Below are 22236 nucleotides of genomic sequence, written 5' to 3' on the forward strand. Positions count from 1 at the left end.
TGAATTCAAATTAAGACAATATGATTATAAAATAACCGCTTAATAAAATTACTGCTACTGCTTATAAAAATCAAATCGCTTTTAAAATTATAAAATCAAAACCCCAAGATCACGTTTCAAGTTTAGTGATTTTGTTCAAAATCAATTCACTTTCGCATGTAGATGCTAAAATGTTTTTATCTCGGATTGTCAAAATTCCAAGTCTGTGTGTGAAGGAGGATTCAGTTTTACAGGTGGAGCTGCAAATGCTGGAATTTTATTATCTGAACCAACCACGGGTTGAGGGTGGGTCAGTAGAGGTTTGTTAGAACTGTCTTTGGGGAAAGACGAAACATTAAAAAAAAAAAAAAAAAGTTGGGGAGAACCTGTAAAAAAAATTGTCTTTTTTTGCTTACACAGTTCATTCAGTTCATCCATCTACATTGTGCTTCTGTTGTTTGTCATGCTTCAAAATGTCCAAACACAAAGTCTTAAGTTTAAAAGATTAAAAAAAAAAAATTGAAGCAATATAATGCTTTACCAAAATGCAGCCAATTTGAAGCTTCTGTATAACTCAAAATTTCACAATCTACATTACGTACGTTGTTGAAAAGAATGAGGTAATTTCAGATGAACAAATGGCAAGTACAAATGTCTGACGTAAGTAGAAGCAAAGTGGAAAGTCTACCAATGTATGAACTGCTCTCTTGGAGTGGTTTCAAAATGCCAGGAACAAGAATGCCATGATGTTGCAAGAAATCCTGTATCAGAGACAACAGAATTTGCCAAAATGCTAGGAGAGGAGTTTGTCTCTTCTGTTGGATGCCTCACTAGATGGAAAGATAAAAACAATATTGTTTTCAGAAAAATTACATGGCGAGAAAGAAGATGTGGATTCTAATGAAGCAAATAATTTGATAGAAAAGAATTTAGCTTGACTTTTGCAAGAATACAAACTGCATTAAATTTTTAACACTGATGAGACTAGTCTTTATTACGGAGCCGTACCTCAGCACACTTTAATGCTTAAAAGTGAATTGTCAACTAACTGTAAAGGAATGAAACAATGTGTTACTGTATTATTACTGTGTAATATGGATGAAAGAGTTAAAAAGACTCCATTAGTCATTGGTGCAAGCAAAAATCCTTGTTGTTTGAAGGGCACCATGGATTTGCCTGTGTTTTATTAGAACAATGAAAATGCTGGGATAACAAGTAGTATTTTTAATGATTTTCTTATGAAGCAGTGTAAAGAACTTCAGCAAGAAATGTGGCACTCTTGTTAGATAACTGCACTACCCATCCAACTATATTTCTGGTTGATAAACATAAAATTAGTTTTTCTTCCTCCTAATACAGCTTCCATTCTTCAGCTATTAGATCAGGGTGTTATAAACACATTCGAGAGTCGTACACAGAGGAATTCGTTCAAAATGTTATTAATGAAATTGATATGACTGATGCAATGTTTTCTTCTAAGGAAATTGTTAAGCTGATTTCTTAGATGCCATGCATGTTATTTTAAATGCAAGGGATGAAGTAACTCCACAAACAATTTCAAAATGTTTTAAAAAAAGGGCTTCCATCCAACGAAAATTTATAATTCTCAAGATGTGCCATAAGACAAAGGTGACTATGAAAAAATGCATGTTGAAACTTGAAAATTTCTTGTTCCTTGAAAATTTTAGGAATCGTAGAAAATATCCAGACTTGCTGCAAAAAGAGTGATGCAGAGATCATCAAAGTTATTAGAGAAAGCCAAAGAATTAGTGACCACGAAAGTGATTTTGAAGATGACAATTCCTGATCTTGTACCAACAGACAGCAGCAGAGTCTTGAAAAGCATAAAAATTCTGAGAAAAATGCTTGAACATAAAGGTGGAAATACAGAAAGTTTACAAGCAATGTTTTATCTCTGAAACCACTATTGAAAAGCTACTAACAGGAAATATGCTACAAACTCATATGGATAATTTTTTAAATAATGTTTGATATGCTTTCATATTGTATTGTTCTGTGTAACATGTTGGAATAATTACATTTTTTCTGAATTTAGGTGGCTTTTTATTCACAGGGGGAAAAAGTAATGAAAGCTTTATTTAAATTAAAAGTGTATGTAACTTCATATTAAACAGCATGTAAAAAAAATGCTAATCTCAACAGCATAGCTGTGTGAAAAAGTATTAATCACAACAGCATAGCTGTGTGAAAAAGTATTAATCACAACAGCATAGCTATGTGCTACGCAAAAGAGGTTCAGGTATCTGCATTATTGAAATCTTATATAAATAAGTCATTTTTAAAAATTTTATTTTTGTATCTTCCCCCCCCCCCTCTGAAAATATACAACCTTTTATTCCTAACAAAAATTAAATCCTGCATGCAGTCCACCACCACATATAAAACTCAACCACTTAATTCAGTCAAATAGGGTTAGAAGGAACATGATCATATTTAGCAGTACCCACTGTACCTGTTAAATATTTAGTTTTATTCTGTGAAGATAAAAAAATTCTTTTCTTCTAATTTTGGTATTTTTATCAGCATTTTCTTTACTTTTTTTGTTTAATTTATAAACCACATTAAAAAATAATGTAAATTTAAATCATTGAATATGTATTTTTTTTTTTTTTTTATTTTTGGAAGTATCCCTTTTCTAATGTCAGTTCAAACTCTGTCTTGTGGGACAACTTTTCATTAAACCTAAATCTTTAAAATTATTTTAATCACGTAAACAAAATAATGGAAATCAATCATTAACTGTAAATTTATCATATTTTACCAAACCATGGCTGAATATAAATTATATTACATAACATTAGAAAAGTTTCAATGTCTAGCATTTTAGCTTTTAAAAATAATCAAATGAAATAGTCAAAATGCTCATTTCAAAATTAGTGACTTTCAATCATATTTCCAGTGAGAAGCAGTTAATCGGGATAGTAAATCTGCATTAAATATGATCTTTTCCTTTTCGATATGTAATCACTGCATGAAACTGTTAGAATGCTAAAGACCAGTGTTGTAAATGGGAATTCTGTGAGGAACACTCAGTGAGAAATGTAAAGGGTTGTGGTCACTAGCAAGAGATATTTGGTTTTGATTTCAGAACCAAATATGTAAGTTTTAAATTTAGGACAAGGATAACAGCAGAAGCTTCTTTTTCAATAACAGAATATTTTTTTTCCATCTCAGTCAGTTTTTTGCTAGCAAAAGCTGTTAAGTAGTCTTCACTGTTTTTATCTGTCTGAGCCAAACCAACTCGTATGGCATATACTGATGCATCCATGTAAATGATGAAAGGCAAGTTAAAACTTGGAGAGTAGCATTTTGGAGCATCTCAAGTAGCATGTTTCAGTTGGGCAAATGCATCTTTCTCTTTCAGTCGGTGATCTCATTTGAAGGTCTTCTTTTTTGCCAACATTGTTAAAGGTTGTGCTGTTGCAGAAAATTTGCATATATAAGTTCTGTAATTTGGGTATATAAGATCTGAATCTGAAATTTGGGTATGTAAGATTTGTAGATAATAGTCCTAAAATGCTACTTACATTTTTCTTAGTGTGAGAAATTTCTGAATTCTTAATGTCTTTAAACTTTTCTGGATTACACTCATATAAACCATAATGGCTTTTGTGAACCAACTATATGTCTAGGAATTTGATTTTATTCTTTATGAAGTCACCTTTTTTTCTTGAAACTTGCTTAAAACTTTATCAAGATGTTTCATATGCATATTCTAGTCATTGGAAAATATAATTACATCATCAATATAAGGTACAACACAGTCTTTATGTTTGGCAAGAAGTTTGTTCATAGTCCTCTAGAAAATTGTGCTGGTATTTCTTAATTTAAAGGATAAAATTAAAAAAGCATATTATCCTTAGTGAGTCACAAATTAAGTCAAATCTTAGCACTCATGTTTTAGTCATGTTTGTCAGTATCCTTTAAGAAGATCAATCAAAGTGATGTAATTGAACTTTGTAAATTAAATCTATGAAATGTTTCATTGAAAACAATTAATTTTATTTCATGAGTTCAGGTAACAGCAGTCCACACATAATCTTACAGTTACATCTTTCTATGACACACAATATTGGATGTGCATATTCACTTTCTGATTCAACAACTAGTCCCAGCTGTAATAGCTCATCTGTTTGCTGATCAACTTGATTTATTTAGAACTTCAGTTATCTGATCTGGATATTGGCTTCTGATTCTTTGGTACATTTTCAGGCTTGAGTTTATATTTTGCAATATTAGTGATTTTCAGAATATCAGATCTTAGACTGGTACACTTTCTTAAAACTTCTATGAAATCTTTTCTTTTGCATGGTTGAAGGTGCATAAGATGAAATTCTTCATCAGAATAATGCTCTGCTTTCAGTGGAATAATTCATGGAATGTTTTCAATGTCTCCAAAATCAATACCTGCATCATATATCACGCTGACATTATTTGCAGCAGTCTTGAATTCTCATATCTTATTTGCATGAATGTGTTTCAAGGTGTTATCAGTGTTTGCACAATGTAATTGTAATAAATATGCTTTTTGATGATCGTAGCAGGTCCAGTCCATCTTATATAAATTTTGTGTTCACTGTCAGGGACTAAGACTATAACTCTTCTTCCTTAAATTCTTTATGACAAGTCTTTTGGTTATGGTTGCGTGCATAAGTTTGTTGTTTGGCAACAGCTTAAGTCCTGCATTTTCAGCATTTTTTCCTAACTTCATCTTCATGTCATTCAGGTAATCAGTGATTGAGCTGATACTCTATTTCTCATGAACATGAGAAATAGGGTTTCATCAGTCCATCAGTTTTCAAGACAGAGCCAATGGAATATAAGACATCTTCCATAAAGCATTGTGGATTTCTTCAATTTCTTGACTTTGGAAAAACTAAATGATTCTAAGTGCTGCCCAAAATAAAAGATGGTGGACAATAATTTGTCACCACCAGGCTTTGCAGAGTGGGTCCTCTAATGCCCAGCCACCCTTCAAATGGAGGTATTTTCTCCCTCCTTTTTTTTGCTGGCCTTTGGGGTGTAACTAGATGCACACTCAATGCATATTCAATAGGTCCAGATTTTGAATCCCGGCAAGGGTACTGCAGATTTTTTTCATTTTTCTGACTTGAAAAATTGTAATGACTTTACACCCTATTACAGGGTTGCCACGCTACCTGGAAAACCGGAAAAAGTCAGGGAATTCGGAAATAGACCAAAAAATTCAGGGAAAAGTCAGGGAATTTCATACAACGATCCCGCCAAAAAAGGCGAGTTTTGCGCCGACGTCGGAAGAGATCACTTTTTTGGCGAATTGTGTATCACGTGAGTGTCATTCGGGTAGCTGGCATAGAGCCAGTTTTCGCAGCTCCAATTTGATTGTCTTTTAGAAAGGCAAAGCAAGTTTCCCGCAACTTTTGGTTTCCAGTAACCTCGAGAATCGCATGTGCAGTGCATGAACTATAAAAAGTACCTGTTCTCGTATAAAACAAAATGGGTTTAATCCTAGTATACGGTACCATGAAGGTTAGAATCAAAGAATATGTATTGTAAAGAAGGATGCGCGATATATCTGTCGCCAAAGCTCGAAACCGGTGTCGAAGTTCGAAGGTCACGTTATCAAGAGTTCATAAAATGAATATCGTTTAAAATTTCTTTAAACTCTAAAATAAAAGAAAATATTTTTTGCCGCAAGTAAATTAATTCATGGATTAGTTATTTTAAGGGAAAAAAAAAAAAAACTACGAAAATCCGTTTTTAAAATTTATTGCGAAAAATCCAATAAGAAACGTTTTATCAAAGAACGTTTTTTCCCGGATTTTTCGCAATAAATTTTAAAAACTGATTTTCGTAGTTTTCTTTTTTGTCAAAGAACGTTTCTTCTTAACACGTGTTTCTCAATTTCCTGTACACATCGCAGAGAGGGAAATTCTGGCCGCCAGGTTCCGTCGCCAAATCCCTTGACAAATTTTCCCTCCGCTTTCTAGCGGCGTAATAGCATTTACTTGTATGGAACCTTTTCTTCTTTACGTAGTAGACGTTCTTTGGTTAGAATAATCTCCATGTGTGGTAGAGCGGGATTTGGCCACAATTTTCAAAAACGTGCGAAGGCCGTACTGTATAGTACTAGGATTTTACCGCAAAATCTTTTCTAAACCTTTTTTTTTTCTTTTCTTTCTAATAAATACCTTGTCATTTTGCAGTAGAATAAAAAGTATATAGTAATATGACTGAGACTCAATATTTTATAGTAATCAGTCATCTAGGCTAACCATGTAATATAACTAGTATATTCGCTAAAATATCGTTGATTATTCTAATTCAATTTTTAAGTAATTATCTTTATTTTTATGTTATTCATATCATTTAATGTTGCTTCTTCCCTCTAAATTTATTTATCATTAGTAAATAATATTTCCAAATTTCAGGAAATTTTCTCTGGCACAATCCTGAAATTAATTCTAGCAGTATGATGACATACCATCACGAAATTTAATGCACATATTTTTTCCTTATGTATGTTGCGAAATAAATATAAAATACCTCAATTTATTAAAAAAATATTAAATAGATTTCTTTCTTTTGTTTAGCTGCAGAATGTTTGCACAAAAAGCCTTATTTTATTCCAAATTGGGCAGATTCTAATCTCAATCTTCATTGGAGAAAACAACTCCTATTATAATTATATTTGTATTTTCAAATGTTAAGGTGCCTTTTAAGAAGACACCTCACACAAATTAAATTTACCTAAAATCTAACCTAACTATTTAGCATTGTGTTGTGATTTATAAGAACCGGATTAGCCTCGTTTTAAACTGGTGATGATAATGAGTAATAATTAAATAAAATGTACAATTGTTATCCAATGTATATATCTTAAATTTTATTGCGTTTCTTAAGTGGAAAAGTAAACAAAGTGTACCAAGAATAATTAAGAATAAATATCCTCTGGGATTTATTGAATAATTAAGTGAATTTGCTACACAATACAAGTAATACCATAATTAATACAGTCAAAAGTCGTTAATTCGGACACCCATAATCAGGAATGATCTATAATCCGGACCTCAAAGCTACAAACTTACTGCACATGCGCGTAAGACCTTTACGGCTGCGAATATGCGTGTGCGCATGCACATAATACGGCTGCGAATATGCGTGTGCGCATGCGCGTTCAATGTATAACAGACGGTTATTAGTAAAAATTATCTAATTCAGTTAATGTTGCAGATTGCATTGTTCCTTAATCTTCAAATTGGATCCGGCTTATTATTTTTTGCAGACTGTTAGAGCAATTTTATAAAAGTAAGCTTGAACTTTCGATTATGTCAAATAGAATTTCCAATATATATTTACTAATATGTAAAGGATCTACAAAGCGAAAGTATGTTTCGAAGTCCATTAAACAAAAAGTGGAATTGCTGCAAAAAATGGATAAAGGCATATTCTTCGTTTCTCTAACCATTCCGAAATCTGTTTATCAATTTCACGGTGCTCTGTGGTGCGCAATGAATTGGAAGTTGATCTGTCAGCACTATCCTTATCTTCAGCGCAGATGTTTTTATTTTATTTGGCTTATAATTCCTTATTAAATGTAGTATTTCATCTCGATGTACTCCGTTTTTGATATGATTTAAATCAAATTCCTCGTCATTATAATTTGCTTCCAATAGTGAAGAAAGTGACACAGAGGTTATTGAAAACGAAAAAATTTTGATTCACAAATTAGTCGGTATTCTCGACATAGCAATTATAGGACTTGAACAGCGGAACTTTGTAACTGAAGAAGAAATGATGTCTGTTTATAGATTTAAAGAGAAAGTATTATCACATAAAACGAAGCAACTTAAACAACTTACATTGAAAGAAATGTTTAATAAAGTAAACAAATAAATATTAAGTTTTTTTTTTTTTTTTTTTTTTGTAAATTTGATACCCTTTAGATCATAATTGTTCTTTATTTCATAAATTACCGTTTCATATTTTTAATTTTATAATTTCTGAATGCCATCTTACCAAATTTAAACTGATGATGTATAATCCGGAAAAATCGATAATCTGGAATCGCCAATGTCCCGATGAGTCCGGATTAACGACTTTTGACTGTATACCTCTGAGCACAGCCAACGTACATTATGTGGATAGACTGGAATTTTCTCGAAACATACCTGGAAAAGTCAGGGAATTTAATTGTCCTGTTTGAGTGGCAACCCTGCTATTATGCTAAAACATTTTTTTCAAAATCTTCAATTTCATAAATAGTCATTTCAACCAAAACAGCATTAATAATGTTTATGTTTTTGTATTTGTAATTGAACATTTGCTTATCATCTCCATTTAACTTATTAAAAGCATTTAATGACAAAAGTAAATCATTACATAATTTACCAACGGTTACAGCCGAAAATGTCGTGGGAGAAAATAAAGCAAAGAGAAAAACAATGCAGTTCTGAAACACCATGGTACAAAATATCATCATAGAAAATAAAGCACTTAAAATCTTTGCAGTTTAAAAACATGGTTGTCGAAAATATCATGGTAAAAAATAAAATACCTACAAGTCATCGCATGACAATAACATCATAGACATGCGTTTTTTAGGCTTTAATAATTGTAAATGGATATTCGCATAATGATTTGTGAGCACAAGATGGAAAGAAGGATAATTTTTACTTTCATATTTTTATTAACAGTTTGGGAATCCAATATGATTCCATCCTGTTTCATGCTGAAGCAAAGTGATTTTCTATGGAAAAGGATTGACATATTTGATTTAACTGCATGCAGATGTAGCAGCATTTTTAATTTACCATAGCTTTTTACCAGAGATGATAGTAAATGATAAAGTCAACATATGCAAACTGCCATATTTGGCTGACATTTTTAAAATTTATCAAAGAAAAAATACCACAGTTTTTGATGAAAATATCTTACGTCTTCTTCATAAGAGAAAACTTATGTATTGGCTGGATGTACATAGGAAAGGAAGATATTGATTGCTTTTTGCTTGCAAAAGCTTCTCGAATGAAAATAACATCAAGATTTAGGGAAATTAATAGAAAAGCATTCACCAGCATTTCAGAGTATTGAAATGGTATATGAATAGTATTAAATATTTGAATATTAAAGAATTGCATGTCAAAATCAAAGTTTGTACAAAAGAAATTCAAATGTTGTCTGAGAAAGCAAAATTAGTATTTCTGCCTTCGTGAAATATATATCTTTGTAAAGCTAGATTCTCTATCTATTCAAGTACCAAATAAAATACAAAAGCCACTTAAATGCAGAATTATAGTTATCATGAATTTAACTTAAGATAATTGTGCACAAGATTACAATCACACATATCTCATTAGACATTTTTTATTACAGTTTATTCCAATTAGTAAAGTTAAATGTTTTCTGTAAGGAATAAAAAAAATTTTTTTTGATAACAAATATTGAAAAAAAAATGTGTTTTGATTGAATTGAATATAATAATTAAACTGGGGGAGCTATGTTTATTGTACAGATCTCTTTTATTGTTGGTATCAATAATCTGTTGTAACGCAAGTGGTTTGATTTATTGAATTTTGAAATAACTTCTTTTTGCATGGCAGCATTTTGACAAGACCATGGACATTGATTGGCAGTTGCATATAAGCTGAGATACTGTAAAATATAAAAAAATAATTTCATTGCAGGGATATTGTGCAGTTGTTCAGATAGATATATCTTTACTTTATATTCCATTACTATATGTTGTTTCTTCCTACCCTAATGCTACTCTTTCCTTTATAAAGTTGCACAGGGTATTATGAGCAACTTGCTGATATGATTTTCATAAAATTGAAATGCAAAAAATAGAAGTGTTTGAAAAATAACTAAAAATCTGTGTTTTAATGTAATAATATTTCATTGATGAGAATTTTGTGGCTAAAGTAATTTTAATTTTTGAAAATTATATTTTGAAATTTGAATTATATTATTAAATACATGTTCTGATTTTTTTAATTGTTATAATAGAGAAATGAAATATAAGAGGTCAAAGATAAGTGATATTTTTACTGTTGCCAATATATATAATAGGCTTTATTTTTGTATACTTTAATCATATTTAAAAAAAAGTTCTGTACTTCATATAGTCATACTAAAATGTGTTTGTAAATACAACTCTTTGAAAAACTAAACAAATGCAATATTTAGGTCTTATATTTCTTTTTCTGTGTAATCAACCTACAAAATGGTGGAATAAATAATTTCTTGCTTAGAAATATATGAGCCCTTATTCTATTGCCTTTTCATTTAATAATTTTAATATAGTACATCGCTTTCTGCACTTTTAATATTTTATTATTTTTTTATTTTATTTATTTTATTTATTTATTTATTTTATTTTATTAGCAGTTCAGTTTAAATAATAGTCATGGTTATATTTTTCTTTTAGTGTTTCAGTAAAAGAACTGCAGAATCTTCTTTATGAAGTTAAAAATGAAGCAAAAATTATTGGATCTGTACATTCTGTGCGACTGTATTATGTTGCCAGAAATATATGTGAATTGTATTGTTGTGTTGTACCTACTTTTCATAAAGATGAAATTGAAAATATACCTCTTCAAACAGGTGAGTGTTATTTATTGGATGAATAAGGTGTTTTCTTGCAGCACTCTGTGACAATATTCAACTTCCCCCCTTTTTTTTTAGCTATATTCCACAATAATTGCATGTATTTAGCACACTGCCTTTGTACTCTTGGTAACCATTACAAGTGTGATCTTACACCAAATATTCCGATGACTTTTATTGACTTGGTGCCAGAAATTCGAAAACTGGGGACAGAAGCTTTCCTTTTTCAAATGAGACATCAAAGACAACAGCTTCTTCAGTTATTAAAAGAACAGAAAGGTAATTAGTAAATTAATTTTACTAGTGATAATATATATAGTGAGATATATTTTATGAGTATTTTTAAAACATAAAGAACACACATTTTGTTTATCCAGTCAATGTAAAAAAATTATCTGAATTTATATTATTATAAAAACCAAATTTGTGAGAATTATATTTCTCATAATATTTTATTAGAAAATTTTGTAATTTTTATATTTTTTATGTGTTTAAATTGCAATAATTTTCATATAAAAATTTTCTGCTATTTAAAGTACCTCACTGTTTAAAAAATAAAAATGTGTGTTTTAATTTTATTCCAATGATTTTAGGGTATTTTTGTTGATTTGTTCTTAAATATGTGTATATAGTATACATGTTTACACATATTAATCACTTGCACATGTCTTAGTATATGTGTTACAGTCTATGCCATTAATAGTTTATTATTAATAATAACCGAATAAAGTAGTTAAAATGAGTAATTAATGAGAATTTATCATATGATCTGGTTGTTAATAATTTCTAACAATAAATGGTAAATATTGTTGCGTTCTACAGGTTCGTGGATTTGGAGTAATTGATGATAACATTTGATGAAAAATCAAAACACATTTTATTCAGCAGTATTACATAGGACAGTTCCAAAGACATGTTTACAGTCATAAAAAAACTGTGGTTATTCACGCTGAAACAATCAGCAACACAGTCTTCAGGCTCTAACAATGAAGACAACTTTCTGGCAAAGTACTGATGTACAGCTTCTGACTTGGTTGATCGCTGTCAAGCTAATCTCTGAACTCAAGATACTCTACTCCCAGGACAGGCAGGGTATATAAAATTTTAACCTACTTTCAAGAATATTATCAGGAAAACCACTAAGAATGCATTCTGGAAAGTTCTTGCTCCACCTATGGCATATCACCAGTTTTGTTGCCAAGTATCACAAAATGGACACTTTCTGGCAACCCTAACCCCACTTTGCAGGGTTTGCAACACTGCCCTCTGCCAAGAACTTCACGTCTTAGGTAGTACACTCCTTGTTCAGAAATCAGATTCAATTTTTCTTGTCCAGCTTTTATCTTTTTTTGGAGTGCAGCAAAGCCAGTCACCAGCTCTCTTAGTTGTGCATCCATATGCTTGTCACTGGCATTCAATCCCTTTTCTGACACCTAAAAGTGTTGCATGCATGTGGGTTCATAAAATATTAAATGCACACAGCTCCGGTGATAGGTTGGTAACATTTATTTTATAAAATGGAACACTTTAGAGATCTGGAACTTTCTGCAAAGATAGAACTCTTCACAATATCACAGAGCACAATCTATAGTTACACTGTAAACTACTGTGAATGTTAAACACAACGCAGTGCAAAGCACAGCTACAGAGAAAGCTACGCAGAGGTATCTCAGCACTCTGAACTCACGCTGAGGTAACAACAACTGAAAGCAGATGCTGTATCTAGCCTTATATAGTTTTCACCCGGCTGCCAAGATAAACATCTAGTACTTGCTTCTCGAAATCACTGGAAGGCAATATGAGGGTTGATTTACAGTTACAGCTAATATAGTGATCAATTACATTTTCTCTATTACAATACCTGTTACATGTGATACAGGGATTGTACCAAAATGTCACCATGTTTGGCAACTTTTGGCAATTTCTCACCAAATTTGGCAGCAGAAATTAGTTGCCAAAACTGTTGCCAGCTGACACTATCTTGGCAAATTACCAAGATACTCATTTTCTCAATGTTAACTGGATTTACCCTGTATTCTTACTTTACAGGTATAGCTAGCTCTCTGTAGATTTTTTATGTTACATTACACAGAAAAATACAATAATTTCCCATATAATTGCACTAAAATTATCTCTCTATTTACAAAATTCGTAACAGTAACTTTCAATGCGTACAGTTTGAAGTTTGAAATAAGGCATGCATATAGTTTTCCCACATCAGTGCTTCCCTATTGTTCAAACGTTTGTTTCTGTTGGCAACAGACAAACTTAGTTGTTTATTTTAGATTGAGGCACCTGCATTTTTTGAGATGATCACAAATACTTCATGCTTAACAGTTTCGATTGCTCTACATGCTTTGCAGTGGCAATTTAATGTTACTTTCATTATTAGTTACTAGCATGTGTGTAATTGTTTTGAAGTTTCCACAAATTTTACTGTATTTTTATAAGCACATTGGGTGCTGATTGTGAAGTCATGAAATCACCTCTTGATAATGATTTTGAAATCCTGAAATAAAAAAAAAGAGAAGATTATCAGTCATTTACTAGAGAAGAGTGTAATTCTTTTTTTGGCAAAAGCTAAGATAAGGCTTCTCGCAAATCACCTGAAGATTATCAGTGGCTATTTAAATATGATATTGTAAGACTCGATAATGTTGAAAAACTCATCATTCCATAAAAAGTAAAGCTCTGATTATTTATTTTACTTTTGTGGGGGACAATTTTAATTGAATTGAATGAATTTTTAATTTAATGAAATTCATATTGTGTACAGTTATGGAAGACAAAACATAATGATGGAAAAGATTAATATAAAGTATAAGAACACAGTCAAATTGTAGTCATATATTTGAACCTTTGTGGACCTTGTCAAGAAAAAAAAGAGGCATTTCACAAAAAGGTCATGTTATTAACCAATTAAAAGCAGTGATTTAAGTTCAACATGTGAAGGTGATCTCATTGACATGCAATTGCAAGCGGACAGACACATTTCAGTTTATAATGATATATATAATGATTAATGAAATTTGTTGAGCGTTAAAAGCAAAGCAAGCCAAGGCCATTGCTTATCATCTTTTGGATGTATATATATAGTGATCACTGGAATTTGGATCACTGTGCATCTTGCAAATGACAATAGCCGAGAATGTACTAATAAAATTATTGAAGTTTATAAAGACATTATCAGCCACAAGACTCATTTATATCTGGATGGAAAACTAAATTAGGTTTAAGAACTACTTGCAGTCAATGCTTTATCAGAAACTGCAAGTGAAGCAGGCCGTGGTATATTAAGCAATCACTGTGATAATGATGTCTAACATCAGACTGTAATGCCAAATAAGGGCGAGGATATAGATCTAATGAGTGATGACAATATGGAAGTAAAAGAGGATATTTTGAGTGAAGACCTGAAGGTGATAGTCAAGGCTCGGATTTTGATGACATATGCTTTCCTTTTTTTTTTTTTTTTCCATTTTTAGTCCAAAGGTGCTTTGTTCCTGAGGGACTATTGTTTTCGTTTTGCAATTTTGCGTCGAATCACTCTGAATGTCTGTTTCACTTTTCAAACTCTTGCCACCAAATATTACTGCCATGTATTTTATTTAAAGAAATTAAATAACGAAGAATTATACAATCTGCATAAATTTATATATGTTTTTCATATTGTGATAAAACAATTGTACCTAGAGCTCTCAAATTTTGAATGACATAATCCTACTGTGAATATAGGCATCTAGAAGCCCAAAATTTGAAATTTGGAATTTTTTATTTTATTGCTTTCATATTTTGTAAAACTTTAACAAATTCAAGGATTTCAAAGCGAGCAATGGCAACGTTGTACAGAAAATAATTTTTTATCTCCAGCGCATGAGACTGTGTATCAGAAATTCTAAAGATATGCTCAATTTAAAATTATTTTGCGATATTGCTTGAATTTTATGGGTTAAGTGCAAATAACATGATATTTAATAAATAAAGGTAACACACAAAATGTTAAAAAAAAAAACCCTTTGGATGTAATTTAAAATCTGAAACCTTTCAGATTTTCTTTCTTTCTTTTTTTCTTTTTTTAAATCCTTTCAAGGTTGATATATAAAAGAATTTAAATTGTGGTAAAATATTGCATGAATTGTAACTTATGGACCCTAAGAACACAAAATTGAAATATAAAAAAAATGTCTAGAGTGAAATCCTAAATTTTGAGGGCCGGTATATATTTTATACCTCTGGCCCTGTAAGACATTTTGTAACTTTTGTCTTTAAATCTATTTTTTGCACACTTCTGCTGTGCATCGGTAGTGAATATAGTTATGTAAGTCTAAAGTCAAAAACTTTTAAAATTTTGCTAGAAATTTAAAATTTTAAAAATAAAATTTTTGTTTTGAGGCACTTTGATGATGCCACCCAGCTGAACTTGCTTATTAAAATATGGCTAGAAAGCTTTTGAAAGTGATTTAAATTTAATACTATTATTTTATGAAAAAATTAGTAGATGTAACAACACTGTATGCACAAACCGTTATCATGTGACAACAAGCTAATGGTTTATGCATGCAGTGTTCTAATTGAACATTTGTAATTTTTTATTGTCGTAAAGTATTTGTTTGTGATGTAATATGTTTGTAATAAATAATGAATTATCTTATACATAAACAGTAATCATTAGTCTAAAGGTTTTTTTTTAATTTTTTTTATTGAGCAAATTTCATTGCTAATAAAACTATTAATGTGTGTAATTTCTTGCACTTCATATTACATGACATTAAAATTATGTTGGTGTTTGGGATTTCAATCTGTATGCTTAATAAATCACAGTGACTAAACTTCATTGTTAATTATTAATATTTACTGTAAATGTGAGTATTATGCATTATTTATCACCTTCACCAAAATCATGGTTATTATTAATAATAGCCATATTTTTTTGCTCTTACCGTCACATATGCATAAATACACATGCTAAGATTAATGCAATTAATATGGTTTTTTTTTTTTTTTTTTTTTAAGTTTTTGCTTTTTTATTTGGTAGTTGCTTTCTGTTTTTGTAATGTTAAGTTACCTTCCCCCCCCCCCCCCGTGGTTATCTGTTTGACAGAAAAATTATAATTCTGTATGAATTTCAATTACTATTAAAAAGGAATCACTTGCATTAAAAACATTTTTTTACCATAGCATAGAAAACATCAGTGGGAGTTCTGTTAGTTGTCACCTTATTTTAGAATCAGAAAGCATCTCACCACGAATTGAAATCTAAATAATTTTTCATACCTTTTTATTTCATCAGTTCATGAATTCTATATGACATCATGAGGCATTTGAAGTCCAACTAATTTTTTAGTTCCTCTCTCTCCTCTTTAGCATTTCAGTCTGTATTAATATTGAAATTTATATGCTATTTACTAGACATCATCAGGTCCCTTTCCTGATTTTATTTAGTTGTTCCTAAATTTGTGTTTATTCTGGTTTTGCAGATTACCAAAGTATCATGGTTGATGATGGTCTAGTTAATAAAGCTGAAAAAGCCATTCGACAGTGCCTTTGCCAGCTGCAACTATTAAAAAAAGTGTGGTCTGATGTTCTACCAGTGGAAGTATATTTTAAAGCAATTGGGACTTTACTGAATACTTGCTTAGAAGAAATAATTGCAAATATATTACTAATAGAAGATATAGCAGCAGAAGCTGCTGCAAAATTGGATAGCATCTTTGATATACTTTTAAAGGAAGGGCCTGACCTTTTCAAGGTATGCATTTATATAATTTGTTTCTTTAAATACCTAAGTAAAGGCAAATCATATTATGATTTAGATAATTAATGTAGATTCAGATAACTTGATGTAACCTTATATATGGCAGCTATAAAAAAATTGTCTCCTTTCAAACATGTGATTCAAGTTCTCTGATGAGAATTTTCAATGCACTTTCATTTGGCCAATATATGTGAAACCACGCTGACATGATAGATCGAAATTCTCCAAAAACTCAAAGATGGGATCTTTAAATATTGAATAATGTATTTTACTGATAAGTGAGAAAATGACATCAGACTTATGAAAATTCTGTAAATAATAGAAAGATTAAACAGTATTATGGTAATACTGTTATGATTATTTTTAATTGTGAAATACATTTTATGATGACAAGAAGTACCTGTTGCCAAGCAAGTACAGCTATGCATTATATATTTTTTCTTTTTACTTCCTTGTACGAAGTAAAGAAAGTATGTAATCACAAAAAATTCTGGGTACCGTATTTCAACAAAAATATCCATTTTGACCGCTATCAAGTGTTATTTAACTCTGTTTTTGCATGTCATCTGTACGTAAGGACAGAATAAAGAACTCTTTTCCCCAAAACGAATTATAAAATTGATTTAAAATGGATTCAAAAGAGATTTTTTCATGGTATCTGTATGTACGTATGTATGTATCTCGCATAACTCAAAAACGAGTAGCCTCAGAACCTTGAAATTTTGTATATAGGACTGTTATAATATGTATTTGTGCACCTCCCTTTTTGGTTGCAATTGGCTGTACCAAAAGTATATAAATACAGTACAAAGTCCATAATCTGGACGTCCAATATCTGGAATGATCTATAATGCGGACCTCAAAGCCACAAACTTACGAATGTGTGTAAAATGTTTGATGCGCGCGTCCACTATGCATGCGCGTAAAGCCAGTAAAGTGTTTACCCATGTGTGCTTCCAATAGTGAAGAAAGTAATAGAGAACATTATTGAAAATGAAAAAATTTCGATTGAAAGTTAGTCGGTGTTCTTGACACAGCAATTACAGGACTTTAACAGTGGAACTTTGTAACTGAACAAGAAATTATATCTGTTTATAGAATTAAAGAGAAAGTATTAGCACAAAAAACGAAGCAACTTAAACAACTTAGATTGAAAGAAGTGTTTACTAAAGTAAACAAATAAATATTAAGCTTTTTTTTTTTTGTAAATTTTGATACCCTTTAGATCATAATTGCTCTTTATTTCGGTTTCATTAATGGCTCCCAAGAGTCTTCCTTATGACCTTTCTGTTGGTCTTCCTCTTAGAAACTAAACTTTTGGCGCCTCTCTGACTGAGAGTTAGCGCCCTCTATACATCTTGTTTGTTGGCGTGACCCATACATCACATCCCCCATTCAAGATTGAAAGAGGGTGAAAGCCTATTGAAATATGACAAATTATGGTGGCGTCAAACAAAAGAGTTACTTACCTACTACAAAATCAATGAATACTGAAGTTGAAAGATACATAACACAATACTTATACAGGTTACTTCTACACCTACTACAAGACTTCTTCTAAAACTGTAACATACAAATTAGTAATCAAACAATTTTAAATGAAATAGAATAATACTTAAAGTCTCTATGAGAGTAGCTGCAAAAGAAAACACGCACAAAAAAATAATAATCTTAGAGTCTATAAATATCTATAAAAAGTTCTTTCTTTCACACAAATCACTCAATAGTCTCTAGTCTCAACAACACATCAGCATTGTTCAACTTAGTCCCTGGGCAAAGCAAAATTGTAGTATCATACTTTTGTAATGCTAAAGCCCATCTCTGTAACTTAGAAGATTGTGGTGCATTCTTTGTGATGAAAGTTAATGGATTGTGATCAGTTATCAGTTCCACGGGTGATCCAAAAATGCAGGTTTCAAACTTTTTCAGGCTCCAAATAACTCCAAATAACAGCATAAGCTTCCCTCTCGATAGTTAGCCATGCTTGTTGTGTTTTGGTTAGTTTCTGGCTGGCGTAACTAATCAGGTACAACTTTCTGTTTTTCCTTTGAGATAAGCGGGCTCCAGCACCTGTTGAAGATGCATCACACTGAATTGTAAAAGGTAACCCTGGAACAGGACTAGGTGCTTCCATTAGGCATTTCTTTAAATTCTCAGATGTTTCGTCGTGTTTTTCTGTCCAGCACAGCTCTTCAGGACTTTTTCTTTTAGTGAGCTCGGTGAATGGATAAGCTGTTTCGGTGTAATGTGCAAAATAATCTCTGCAATAATTACGTAGGCCTAGAATACTTTTCAAATGTTTCTTTGTTTGAGGTCTAGCTAATTTCTGTATAGCCTCCACTTTCTCTGGATCAGTATGATGACTGCCGGAACCGATGATATGTCCTAGACACTTAATGTGAGTTTTAGCAAAGGAACATTTCTTGAGATTTAAGGAAAACTTTAGTTCTAACAGTTTCGAAAAAATGGTGTCAAGATGTACTGAATGTTCAATCCAACTATTTGAATAAATTGCTATGTCATCGACATAGGCTCGAGCAAAATCTTTGTATTTAGCAAGGGCTTGGTTCATCACTCTCTGAAATGTTTAAGCGACATTGCGTACCCCGAAAGGCATGACTTTAAATTGATACTGAGCCCGATGTGTCTTGAAACATGCTAATTCTTGACTTTCTTTTTCTAATGGTATGGCCCAATAGTCTTTGAGTAAATCAATGGTGGATATCACTTTGGCTTTTCCAATGTGGAATAAGAGCTCTTTAGGATTTTCCACAGGGAAATCATCTGGTTTTGTTACTGCATTAAGAGATCTAAAGTCAATGCAAAGACGAAGATTACTGTCTTTCTTCATAACGCATACAATAGGGTAAGAAATTTCAGCATTGGTTTCTTCAACCAATCCCAAGGACAACATTTCTTCGATTTGTTTGTCTACTTGCGGCTTCAATGCTTCTGGGATTCGATAAACATATGGTTTCTTTCTTTCAGTGACATTTAATCTTATTTTATGTTCTCCTACTTTGGCAATTTGTACCTTATTTATAAATAAGTTGTCATATTTTCTTAACAAGTTAATCATGTCATTCCTTTTATCATCATTTAAATGGCTTAAGTCTACTTCGCTAAGAGGAAAATGATCAGATTTGTCACTCACACTGGGTGTGGGGTGGACTTCTCCTAATTCTTCTTCGTTCTCAAATATTACACCTACTGCATGTACCTTTGGATTAAATTTTCTAATTTTATTTATGTGTACTCTTCTTATTGTACCATCTGCCAGTTTGACTGTGTAAGAATCTGGATTACAATGAGATACTATTTCTGCAGGTCCTGTCCATCTGGCATATAATTTATTAGTGAAATCTGGAATCAGAAAGTACACTTGATCTCCAGGATTGAATTCCTTATTCCTTATATTGAATCCCTTCGATTAGCATATCTTGCATATGCACCTTCTTTTAATTCTGCAATTATAGATGCTTGCTCTCCTGCTATTTCTAAATTCATTTTTAGCTTCTGTAGATAATCAACAGCACTTTTATCCAATTTTATTGGTAATGGAATTTCTCCTGACCATGACGATTTTAATACTGACAACGGACCTCTGGCCTCTCTTCCATACATTAATTTAAATGGGGATACTCCCATAGTACAATTTGGAATTTTGCGGTAAGTGAATAACAGGTATGGTATGTGTTTGTCCCAATTTTTAGAGTCGTTTTGGTGCCTTGATTGCTAGCTATTACCCGAGGTATGCCCATTCTCATAAAGATTTCTAATAATGCGTCGCATGTTGATTTTGCTGTAATTGTTCTCAAAGGTTGGTCGACTAAAAATAGTACATATTTGTGTTATGTGCTGATGGAGGTTCAATTGGACCGATTATATCTACACTCACTGTGTCAAATGGAAATTCAGGTCTCTGAACTGGAACTATGGGTATATGATCGCTGCTTCTTTCTCTACTTTGTAATTGACATTGTTTACAAGTTTTACAGTATTCCTCAATACTGTAAAACTTGTAAACAATGTTTTACTGTATTCTTCATTTTGTTGAAAGCAAATTATTTCAGGAAAACATGGGATCAGGTGTAACTTCAAGTTTAAAAGGAGAAAAAGTACGTAGATGCAAAATGTTGTGGTTTCTTCAGTTAGTTGTAGAAGCAAATAATTTTCGAAATATTATATGCTGTTTATTTATTACTTTTAAATAAATAAATGGATGAAACACTTTATTCAGGAATTTCTGTGTGATTCAGAAATCAGTAACAAAAATTTTTAACTCTATGTATTTAAAAGATATATCAATGTAATTAGTATTGAAATACAGCATTTTTTAAAAAATTATTACGTAAAGTTTTAATTGCAATTTTAAGATGATATTGTACTTTGGATTCTAGCTTATGGTGCTTTATTTTAAACTTCTGTGACAGAAGGCAGCATTTTACTATCTTGCTATGAAATAACGTAGTATTTAGAATAACATAGTATAATGTTTATTTACCCAAAAGGATAGACGTTAGATTTTTAATATATATTCAGTTTGCTGCATCATCCTGTATATTTATTGTAAAAACTTATTGACTGTTATTTTTTTATTTTAAGAAAAAAAGTATTATTTCAGATATAAATAGTTATTTAGAATTTCAGATCTAAAACTCTGTGATTTCTTATTACGGAATTACTTAGAGTCAGGATATAAAAGATGACCAGATGTCATTGGCAGTGTTGAAAGATGTAACTGATAGCATATGTAAATAATTTCTTGAGAAGTGATTTTAATAATTTTACTCGGGTAGTTCTGGATAATGTCTGACATATTCAACATTTAAAAGGTGTATTGCGTTTTCCTGTATGTATGTCATCTGCTGGACATAACTGTAATTAAAAAGTTTATATGATAAAATTCTTAATACCTCTGATACTTTGTATATTTCTATGTTACTTGCATAATTGTATAAATTCACTGTGATACAGTTTTTTTAAATGTGTACTGCATTTTGTATTTATTTTTTATCAGAAATTTTTTTAATTTCTCATGAAACTACTGTACCATTTTATTATTGTATTGTAAATTATTTTGTAGCTTTATCTTTTAGTATATGTAAAATATCATTAGTAATCACACACTTTTGAATATGTTTAATGATGTTATATTGTGAAAAGTTTTAGTATTTAATATTATTAATGTATGTTTTTATTTCAGGTATCATCCATAGATAAAAGTAATTTAATACATCTCTATGTCCGAAGCTTGTTCAAGTTCCAGGAATTGCAATTAATATTCAGTGCTAGTATGAAAGAAATTGTTGATCGATGGGCTAGTGGCAAAGGTCCTTTAGCTACACATTTTAAATCAGAGGAAGTAAAACATCTTATTAGATCTTTATTTCAAAATACTGAAAGACGAGCTGCAGCTTTAGCTAAAATAAAGTGATATCATTTGTATGAGAAAGACCTTCAAGTGCCATCTAAATATTTCATATTTTATAAATAATTATATAAAGAAAGATCTTTTTTAACACTTTTATATAGAAAATTAAATGAATTTGTTTATTTTGCATTCTACATAATTGTTCAAATGTTTTCTGGAATTTTTCTGATTTGCTAGTAAAACACCATTCTAAGTGTTTTTTATCTCATTTATTGAACTGAACATTTGATTGAATAGATAATTTTACATGGAAAAAAATATAATTTGTGTGCAGGGCAATAAATATCTAGAGAATACAGAAATAGAAAATCTCAGTCAAATGTAAGCAATCAAAACCAGTTTTCTTTAATTACTGAAATAAATTAATGCTTTTTCCAAGTAAGTATTCAAGACTCAAACAGAATCATTAATTACTTCACATAAATACTACTGAAATGTAGGCATTCTATCCAAATGTGCT

The 22236-nt window shown here is 31.0% G+C and overlaps 1 protein-coding gene across 1 annotated transcript in view; it reads left to right on the plus strand.

The window, feature by feature from the left end:
- Positions 1-21974, plus strand: part of LOC118196813 (centromere/kinetochore protein zw10 homolog) — a 49850-nt gene extending 27876 nt beyond the window's left edge. The window contains exons 5-8 of the mRNA XM_035368283.2: positions 10409-10584; positions 10666-10866; positions 16065-16336; positions 21549-21974. Coding sequence (XP_035224174.1) covers positions 10409-10584; positions 10666-10866; positions 16065-16336; positions 21549-21779 — 880 coding nt within the window. The 3' untranslated portion in view covers positions 21780-21974. The remainder of the gene's footprint in view (positions 1-10408; positions 10585-10665; positions 10867-16064; positions 16337-21548) is intronic.
- Positions 21975-22236: the final 262 nt, after the last annotated feature.

The sequence above is a fragment of the Stegodyphus dumicola genome, chromosome 3 (genome assembly GCF_044657685.1).
Source record: "Stegodyphus dumicola isolate Sdum_Otavi_A_Nest chromosome 3, ASM4465768v1".
Taxonomy (NCBI): Eukaryota; Metazoa; Arthropoda; class Arachnida; order Araneae; family Eresidae; genus Stegodyphus; species Stegodyphus dumicola.